The 10837-nt window shown below is 37.7% G+C and overlaps 1 protein-coding gene and 1 long non-coding RNA gene across 11 annotated transcripts; one reads left to right on the top strand and one right to left on the bottom strand.

Moving 5' to 3' along the window:
• Positions 1-530: 530 nt before the first annotated feature.
• On the top strand, positions 531-4118 carry LOC122308046 (disease resistance protein At4g27190-like). Its single transcript, XM_043121209.1, has 2 exons — positions 531-2850; positions 3167-4118. Exons 1-2 carry the CDS (start codon positions 645-647, stop codon positions 3835-3837), a joined length of 2877 nt encoding a protein of 958 aa, XP_042977143.1. The 5' UTR covers positions 531-644; the 3' UTR covers positions 3838-4118.
• Positions 4119-5467: 1349 nt separating this feature from the next.
• LOC122308075 lies at positions 5468-10086 on the bottom strand. Of its 10 annotated transcripts, XR_006241916.1 has the most exons (7): positions 9931-10086; positions 8574-8796; positions 8174-8406; positions 7618-8079; positions 7400-7495; positions 5954-7255; positions 5468-5864 (listed from the first exon to the last, which is right to left on the bottom strand). It is a non-coding gene; the product is annotated as an uncharacterized LOC122308075 (long non-coding RNA). The 10 variants fall into 10 exon arrangements; XR_006241914.1 differs by having other exon boundaries at positions 5954-7689; positions 7870-8079; XR_006241913.1 differs by having other exon boundaries at positions 5954-7743; positions 7870-8079.
• Between the last annotated feature and the right edge of the window lie 751 nt (positions 10087-10837).

A 10837-nucleotide genomic window follows, 5' to 3' on the forward strand; every position in this document is an offset into this window, starting at 1 on the left:
AATGTTTTTATAATAAAGAGAGTATTACAATATGATGAGGCATGTTTGGCAAGTAGGATAAGACACAAAATTCTGATATTACATTTCATCATTACATTTTTTTTAAATTCTTACACAAAATATAATAAGCAATTTAATTTTTTTAAATCTTAATTTAACTTTTTTAAATTTTTAAATAATAATAATATTTTAAACTTTCATCTAAAGTAAAAAATTCTCATCTCACTATCCAACTAGCATGCCCTAAAAATTTATAAAATTTCTCGTATAAAATTTTGTATAAATTAGAAATTTAACGAAAAAAGTTAGAAAAAAAAAATGAAATGACATATTAATACAGAATAAAGCATTAAAGAAAAACAAAAAGCTAAAGATAATCATTAAAGTAAGGGACCAAGGGTTGCGGGACCCGATCGAATATGGACCTTTTAAAAAAAAAAAAAAAATTCTAAATATGAACTAATTAATGAACGTAAGGTATCACGTCTGAGATAAGCTTGCCGAGTACTAGAATAAAGTGAAAGCAGCAAACAATGTGAAATTAATAATGGTCATAATTAACGTGAGGCTGCGAAAAAGTGTGTTCTCCAGCATTTCTTTCGCTGATCAGAGCCTGAGAGTTTTTTCAGAGCAAAATTTCCGGCATGGAAGTGGTGGCTTCGATTGTCAGTGGAGCAGTCGTAGAAACTGGTCGGTTTCTCTGTGGCTCTATCTATTCTACGATCAAGAACATTGTCAAAGGCCCACAACAGCTTCATGTTTTGGAGAAGGAGATGAAATCCCTTATAGCTCTTAAAAATGATGTACAACAAGAAATGGCATTAGCTAAGAGAGAAGGAAAAGCAATAAAAGATCAAGCCATTTTGTGGCTTGAGCAGGTTGAAGAGCTGCAGCGTACCATCAATCAGATTCAAGAAGCAAAGAGTTCCCGATGTTTCTTAAGTTGCAGTACTAAGCGGTACAGAATAAGCAGGGAAGTGGTAGAACATCTCAAAGAGATAGAAAGGCTTCGAGAAGTGGGAAGCCCACTTGCTCTTTCCGTGGCTCTTGGTTGTCCAGAGTTCAAAGCAGTGGAGCATATTCCTGGACCTTCAATTCAAGATCAAACAACATCAGTATCAGACGATTTAGCCAAAACTATGACTCTATTGTTTGACAATAGATTCCAGAGGATTGGTATATGGGGGATGGGAGGCGTCGGCAAAACTAATCTGGTGAGAAATTTGAACAATAAGCTGCTGCTTGAAATGAATTCAAATCATATGCCTTTTAGCTGTGTACTATGGGTTACAGTGTCCAAAAATTTGGACACAAAAAAGCTCCAGATGGGAATAGCTTCCAGACTGGATTTTCGTCTGGATGGAAGTACGGGAGCGGATAGAAGAGCTATTCAACTTCATCGAAGACTAAAGGAGGAAAGTTTTCTTCTCATTCTCGATGATGTTTGGGAGAAAATTGATTTGGACAAATTGGGTGTCCCACGGCCTGAAGATCATAGGGGTTGTAAGATCATATTGACATCTAGATCTTTGGATGTATGTAGGCACATGGAGACTGATGTTCAAGTTAAAATAAGCGTTTTGAGGCATGAAGACGCTTGGCAACTATTTAGTCGATATGCGAGGGATGTGGTTACTTTAGAACATATCGCACCACTTGCAGAGGCAATTTGTAGGGAGTGTAAGGGATTGCCTTTGGCCATCATCACCATGGGAGCTGCAATGAGAGGAAAGAAGAATCCTGAGGTATGGAAGCATGCTTTGAATCAATTGCACAGATCGGTGCCTTATGCAGCAGGCGTGGAGGAGGCTCTCTATAAGCCTTTGAAGTGGAGTTACGACTCATTAGAAGGTAAAGACTTGAAAACTTGTTTTCTGTACTGCTCTTTGTTTCCAGAGGACTTCTCAATTAATATAGATGAACTAGTATGGTACTGGCTGGCGGAAGGTTTGATAGATGAACGAGAAGACTATGAGGTTTTCTATAGTAGAGGAATTAGTTTGATTGAAAATCTGAAGGACGCCTGTTTGTTGGAAGATGGTTCCGATGAGGGCACCGTGAAGATGCATGACGTTGTTCGTGATGTTAGCATATGGATTGCATCAACCTGCAGCGAGGATGGAAGTAAATCCCTCGTTCGTACAGGGAAAGGGTTGAAAGAGATTGATGCTACTGAGCTATCAAATTCTCTCAAAAGAGTTTCTTTTATGGATAACGATTTAGAAAGACTACCTGATAATTCTGTAATTCGATGTTCAGAGGCATCAACTTTTTTACTACAAAATAATCCTCGCCTTGAATTAATTCCTGAAATATTTTTGGAACGATTTAAAGCACTGAGAGTCTTGAATTTCAGTCAGACTTGCATCAAGTCATTGCCTGATTCTCTTCTTCAACTGGATGACCTCCGTGCTCTTCTTTTGAGTAATTGCAAGGATCTCGAAGGATTGCCCCCACTGGAAAGGCTCAGTAGTCTTCAAGTGCTTGATCTCTCTAGGACTGGTATCAGAGAATTGCCAAAAGGGTTAGAGCAACTCAGCAACTTAAGGCATCTAAACTTACATTGGACTTTCAAACTGGAAGTGGTTCAAGCAGGAGTCATATCCAAGTTGTCCAAATTAGAAGTTCTGGACCTGTCAGGCGGTAACTACATTTGGAAAGAGAAAGGAGCGGTACAAGAGGAGGAAGCATGTTTTGAAGAGCTGCAATGCCTGGAGCGGTTACAAGTTTTATCCATCAGATTGAAATGGAACCCGTGTTACACTCCCCAAGAGACAATTACTTCCTGGATAAATGGATTAAAAGCATTCGAAATTATGGTCGGAGGATTAGGGTTGCTTTCTCTTTCAGGTATTTTCTAAGATCTTTTAATTTTAAATATCATTCACATAAAATTAATTTTTAAAATTTTTAAACTAATTATTATTTTTAAAATTTTTTAAATAAAATCTTAAAAATCGTAATTTTTTAAAAAAATTTTGAAATAAAAATTATATGTAAATAAACTTTAATTTTATAATAATTTTATTCAACAATTTCTTTCTACTCTTTCAAAATTAAATAAAAAATATTTATTTAAAATATTTTTTTAATATTTTCAAACTATTTTGTGACGCATTTATGCTCCATATGAACTATTCTAAGCGATACTTTGAATATCTACCAGTGCGAGCCCTATGTCTACTCTCGGATGCCCAAAAATGCATGACTATAGAGACGATTGATCTCTCGGGAGGACAGATCAGGTGGTTGTTCAGCAATGCAAGTTATCTACGCATAATAAATTGTCGAGGACTGAATAAGATGCTACAAGACTTGGTCATTAACAGTGTTGGCAGAAGCTTTACATATTTAAAAACGCTTAAGATTAGTTACTCTAACAGTAGTTTTTGGACTGGAGGACGTGCTTCTGAAGCACTGTATGACCTACTACCCAATTTGGAGGAACTTTCTCTGTTATTTGTGAATGGCATTGAAAGCATTTCAGAACTAGCCAACCTTCTCGGGCTGAGATTTCAGAAATTGAAAGCAATAGATGTGCGTTCCTGTAGGAAGATGAAATATCTTCTCTCCCTGGAGAACTCCAATATTCCCACAATGCCAAACCTAGAAGTAATCCAGGTATTTCGTTGTGACAATATGGAAGAGCTCTTCAATTATCTTCCATTGCAGATCAATATGGCTGATCCAAATCCTATTACTCCAAAACTTCGGGAATTGAAATTGGACGGCCTTCCCAAATTAAGGAATCTTTGTAGGGAGGAAAAGGCCTGGCCGGGTAATAAAGTGAAGGTTGACGTGATCAAGTGCGATCTTCTGAGCACTGATCAGCAATGATCGCACTTGATCAGCAATGATACGATGGAAACAAGTTGGGGGGAAACGCATTGGAGATGCATGCATCCACAGGCAAAACTAAATAATATTTTACATGTTTTTGTTGGAGTGAAGTGTGCAATATATATATATATATATATATGTATAATTTTCTGGAAGTTTATATATATGACGTACGTGTGCATGTCTATATATATAAAAGATAAATTAGATGTATTTTGATGTATTAATTTTGTGAGTGACATTTGATGTAATGATCAGCTTTCTTATGTATAAAAATAAATAGCATTTTTTTTAATTTTTTTTTGGTTGGAGAAAAATATATACTTAAATATATAATTAGCTGGATGCTTACTGTATAAAATAAGTAACAAGTAAAAAACTTTCCAAGGGCCAAATATATTTTATGACACTTATTTGTTTTGTTTGTAACCATGCATGGCCCATCGATACCTACTCTTTTTTATAAATTTTATACAACTATTTTTTTAACTTAGTATTATTTTTGTAAAATCATGTTATTTTTACGACTAGGTTTTGTAAAACAATATCCTCATAATTGTAAAATAGCTTTACAAAATAGTTGTTTTTATCATTATTTTACACCAATAAGACTCGATCGGGACTAAAAAGCATTTGGCAATTCAGAATCAATTTGAGAGTCAAGTTAAAAAGATATGAAATTACTTCTTTCTATAATATTTATTATATATTTAATATTGTTAAAAAAAATCTATAGGATAGATGTTCATGTAATGCCTACTCCATCTTTCTATTTCTATTTTACTTGAACTTGAATTAGAACAAAGGGTCACAAATACCCATAATAAACCGCAATAATGCGTTGTTACATCGCAACAAGTTATATTGGAGCCACAAAAATCTAGGTGGAAAAATTGTATAACTTGTCGCGAAAATCATCAAGATGCTAATATGGAATTCTTGCCGCGATTATATTAGCAGCGAGAATAATAGTAGGGAAATAGCACAATTAGCATTCATTTATGAGCAATGTAAATACCCAACAAATCGCCGCAATTACTACATGGGTAACAATCCATATTTCATGATGCAAAAAATTACAATGAAGCCACAAATGGTCAATATGTGCAGGTATAGATATCATTTTTTGCGACGCATACCTAGGGATGCAAATAGACAGCCCCGTCGTGAAGGATTAGCGGTGAGAGAAATTTATCCCCAATTGACCACCTTCGACACAAATAGACTAGTTAATGGCCTTCTTGCCTGTGTCCATAGATATATTTTTGCAGCGAATAGTCCCAATTACATGATGATCCAGTTTTCTGGAATCATGCTTTAAATTAAATAGTATGCCAACATCACAGGTTTTTTCTAAGTAGCAGCCGAGCTTAATATTGTATGATCTAATCATGATCATTAATTTTCACTTGAATATAAGCTGTAAATATTATTATAAAGACCTCAATAATAAGCAAATTAAAGTGTTGCACAAAATCATTAACTGATTTTTTATGACCATAACCTTGACTATAAACCCAACCCGCATTGTTTGAGTTAAAACCTGAAAATCATCAAGTGAATGCAGCAGTGGATGTAAACTATGGCCACTTACTAATCATTATACATATAGGCCAAGTACTTATAATTGTAAAATTGAAACAGATTCAATTTCAACTAAAAATATACATCAATATTTCATTTGGAGGCCAACCATCTATTCATGCACAGAAATTACCTCCCTTTTTGAGAAGTGTATTTCGTCATCCAAGTGAGTGATGTACCAATCACTATATATCTACAAATACAAGTCCATCGGGTACTGTTAAATAAGTTCAACATGTTATGAAACTCAAGCAATGATCATTTGCACATTTAATACAAGGCAATATTAATATATTCTATAGTCATGTGGCAGACAACATGTTTGTCCTCTCTATCTTGGAAGCATGGTGAGAAATTGGCACAGCACCTATAGATCCCATCTCTTTAGCAATGACCCATCTGCTGGCAATGTAATATACATTTTTCTGCTTCCATGTTTTCTAAGAACAAAATAAATCAAGTAATATTAAATTGGAATGAAAGACCAATAATCCAAGTTGAAATAAGTTGTTTAACTAATCAAATATACCATCAACAGCAGCGCCTATCAGCTCTCAGCTTGTTAAATAAACTTCGAATGGCTCATTTAACCCCATGTCTATGTGAAAACTAATCAATACCGCATTATTGTTCATGTAGTGGACATAGCTCTGCACCTAAGAACATTCAAAGGTATGTTCATTCTACTTATCATATACATGAAATATATGAAATTTCATTACTAAATCCCAGAATCGTTCATTGGAAACAAATTGCTGATTAAAAGAAAAAGAACATCACACCAGCAGTTTCCTAACCTAGCCCAATGCTCTCAATTCATACTACAAGTATCAAACTATTTACATGCAAATAAGCATCACCTATCTATATATCATTAAACCACTACAATTTACAGAAGAAGATACTTCACCTCAAGTCAAATAAAGCTGAGTAAAGGCCAATATATTAACTAAAATATATTCACGCCTACCCATTACTATATCCCCCAATTATAGGAGAGTTTACAAATGGCATAGAATGAAGCAGCCCAGAGTATTAAGCTAAATTGCAAATAAATCCATCCATGTCACTGTGGAGTTTTTCAATGATCCCTGTTTCAAAAGTTGTTGCCCCCACAACAGTACACTTCACAACTATATCCATGTAGTACATGCAATATGCTACAAGTTGTCCCTCTTGAGTGCTCCATGGCTACAAAAGCATCTCATAGAAGCCATTGCGCATGAGTAATATCTTTTCAAATGTGGATGTTGCTAAGAAATACTTAGTGCACAATCCCTTTGGTCTATGGCTTACAAGTGCGTATATTTTAACTCCTCAGCAGTGCTAATAAATAGAATCTCTCATAATTATACTTGATATGGCCAACCACCCAACCAGCTTAGATAGAGAAGCCACTCATAAAATTACCACAGACAACCACCCATTAGTACTTTATCCTGTTGCCTATCGAAAGTCAAAATATCCCAAAAAGTGTTGTCTACCAAAGTTAGACAGCTCCAGGTGTCTCCCTCGGAGACTCTCCCTGGGGCAGCTGCTGTGACATTGAGTATGCCATAATAACTTTGTCAAACTCCGCTTGCTTTACCAATATTTCCTGAACATTTGCCTTTAGTGCCTCAAATTGAGCCTTGTAAAACAGTGCATCCTTTGACAATACACCTCCATTTTTGGGATTACTCGCCGTTCCTGATGTTACGGGCATCACCTTCTTGCCCAAATCCTTTTCATAGCCTAATCTTCTCCCTAGAACCTCCCTGAACACTGCAGGTGCTGCGTCCTTAGCTCGCTCTTCCGGTTCCAGTTCATTAAGCTTTTCTACCATTATGTCCTTCCAAAATAATATGATTAATAATATGTTCAGTTTTAGTCAATAGATTATAACAAAACATTGTCAGGCATAGGTAATCAATATTAAGTTAATTACAACTAAAAAAACTTTGTACTTCCCCTGAGAGCAGCACATGTAACTCACATACAGCTCTTCAATAATGTTGGTCACAAACCCATTTTTCTTCTTTGACTAGTGAGTCTCTTTAAAAAAATCCACTAGATTAGTAACAACATCAAGCTGAAACATCCAATTAATATATCAATTTCATTGACCAACTTTCACGGGTGCCATACTTGTCCGACAGCTTCTAATATAATGCTGAATTTAGGACTCAAAGACATAACCAAAAATCTCTTTACCTGCTCTTCAAGTATTTGAACAAAGGACTTCCTGCCAGCAGTATGGTTGTATCGCTGTAGTGCCCTATTCACCTTGTTTTGCAATGACAAGGGTTGGTCCAGAATAGACATGCAAAACAGTTGAACCTTAATTTTATTGGACAAATATAATTCAAAAACATCACATATTTGAAACATTGAATATATGGAAATTTTCAGAACTTAGCAACTAGCATTAAACAACTTCATTCTAGCCCAACCTAACGATTTTACCTTGAACTCCTTGCTACCCTAGCACATGCACAATTTCCTCCAAACTGCTTCATCTGCCATCTCGGTCCCTCTTGCAACAACAACTTTATGACTTCCGTAGCCGAGGTAGATTTAGTGTAACTCGTAGTGGAAAGAATTGAGCCTCCTATGTAGTTGCTCGGTAACCGCCTTATGATGGTTTTGTTTTTTCCATTGCATGATAAAGTCAGCCTAAACACCCACAAAAAAGCGTAAATATTATTTACACAAGTATACAAAAAGACCCACATTGCACTTCATAATGCGTGATCATCAATTCACTTACTTGGACGCGAGAACACAACTCTTGTTCAGCTTCTGGCATATCATTCCAACGTCGGTAACCCATGTTAGCTTAATGCTTGACGATCCAGGTGACCCTTCCACTAAAAATGCTTGCATTCTGGTATGACACCTTACTGTCCCGATCCTTGATCAGTAATGAAATCGGTCCAATCTTCCAAAGCATGTCAAATTTTGTCATATTTGCCCGCCCCCAACCTTGTTTCTTACTCACAGCTACTCAATTTTAATGAACAACAACATAAAAAGGTCAATACTATAACCATGGAATCCCAACAAAATATAAGTGCACACCATATTAAAATGCATTATGTGTATGAAACTATTTTCTGGCTACGTTACAAGATCTACTAAAAAGCATTTTTAAATTGGACCTTCTCTACCTGTACAATCATGTTGCTTTGGGAACTTAGTTTCAAATACCACATCGGCTGGTTGGGTTGAGTAATCCGATGAGGAGTCAGATTCGTCTCTTAGCGTCGATACATTTTGTGGTGGAGATGGCTCATCTTGTATAACTGGCCTGTGCACTAAAATCCCCCTAAAGCCAACCCCCCTCCGATCCACGTACTCCTCTTCTTATACTTCGCACCATGTCTATCATGGCTGAGAAACCAGAGATCGATGCTATCTTAGCTGCATTCATAAATTCATGGCTACCTATATGGACACATTTCTTATACGCTTCTCCATAATTGCCACAAAAATACTTAATGCTTATGACGTGCTTGAACATCTAGGAAATGAGAAAAAAAAATCCACCCTCTCGAAACTAGGTTCAATAGTTTAGGATATTTTGCACAAAAAATCCTAACAGTGGCCTTGGCGAAATAAAACCCAGGTATACCTTGCTCTTAAAAAGGTATCAACCACGCACAATGTGTTTAGCACCCACAAAGGAATAGTCCTGGACATAACCTTCAGAGTTTATATGGTTTAGATATTTGAAATGCTCTAAACCTGATATGCATTGGGGACTTTCATACTAACTATATCATCTTGATGTGTTAAATGGACGGGTAAACTACATCTAAATGGTATGCGGGGACTCATGAAGATGTAGTTTAAATAAAATAGATATGCGGGTAAACTACCATACGTATTTAGAACAGTTGTTGATGCATGGGAAATAGTAATGCCCCATGAGATTGAACTAAACCTAGGAAACCTAGAAATTAGGTCTTTGTAACCTCTTCAAAGAGTATTCAAGAATTACTATTATGGAAAATGCTGACACACATATTTCTCCCTGGGAAAAAACTGAACATCTGGGAATCAAAAATTTACAATCATGCAAGCCACATTTTTATTTTTATCAGCCAATGCTATTTAATTTTTTCCCAAGCCATGGACGAAGGTCGTCTATACAATATAGCAGGGATTCATAAGCTTCTTGCCAGAAACCTATGCTTGTGAGAATGGGTTTCCTACATTCAAGCTACCCACACTATATTGCTATGCTGTCTTAAGAGTATAGCACAAAAATCCCCTTCAACTAATTAAACACCGAAAGATCTAACTCCTTTACAGCGTCAGCTGCAAGACCCACAATCATCCACAACAATTTTCATGAAAGCTTAGGGTTATCTATCATGGCAGGTAAAACTCTGCCTCGACCAAGGTTTCTATTTTGCAGAATAGGCTTGCAAGAAAATACCTAGGCTCAGGATCGAAGCACTTGTTCATCAAGTCAGACAAAAATCCTGACTTATATTATGAATGCACCCAGAAATATTTTACCTGCCGTGAGTAACGAAGCCGCAGGCTGCACCACAGAGATTTTATGCTTAATCCTCGCGTCCTTGCAAACTGGGGTTCTTATGCGTAGGGGGGTTTTAACTCTCGAGCATCATCTATGGGTTCCTAATATCCTATCCATTAAAACGCAAAGGAACATGACTTGTGATATTACCTTATGTTTCGTAACAGGATTACACTTTTGCCCCTCCACATCTTTCCGAACATCCCAATGTGTTTTCACCTTCGGAAAGTCTTCTCGTCAGCCCCTGTTTTGTTGAAGCCGAAGCACACCCCACGTGGCTTCGGGTGATTTTACTTTTGTATCCCTGCTAGTCGATCGAGTAAATTTCACTTCATTTCAAATTTTGAAAAATCGTCTCCTCCCCTTCCCGACGACGACTTCCCCCCACCCCTAGACCCTTCCACCTCCCTTTTCCCCCCGAGATCTCCGTCTCCTCCCCTTCCCGACGACGATTTCCCCCCACCCCGACCCCTTCCACCGAACGTCTGCCCCCCGAGACCCATCTCTCCCCCCCGAGACGCTTCCCCCTCCCTGTTTCCCACCAAGACCCATCTCGTCCCCGCCCACCCCTTCCCCATCCCTCTTCCCCCCCGCGACCCTTCCCCCTCCCTCTTCCCCCCGCGACCCATCTCCCCCCACCCCGAGACCCATCTCCCCCAACCCCGAGACCCATCTCCCGGGATCCTCTTCCCCCCCACCCCGAGACCCATCTCCAACTCCCTCTTCCCCCCCTCCCCGAGACGCCCATTCGTAAACCCACCCACACCCTCGTGTTGCCGTGTCTGTTTCGCCCTAAAATTGTGGTGATTGAAAAGTGTAATTTCTGGTGGGAGATCCGCGGCCACGGACGAAGGTATTGACTCCCATTCAATCTTCGTGAGATTT

This window comes from Carya illinoinensis, chromosome 1 (genome assembly GCF_018687715.1).
Source record: "Carya illinoinensis cultivar Pawnee chromosome 1, C.illinoinensisPawnee_v1, whole genome shotgun sequence".
Taxonomy (NCBI): domain Eukaryota; kingdom Viridiplantae; phylum Streptophyta; class Magnoliopsida; order Fagales; family Juglandaceae; genus Carya; species Carya illinoinensis.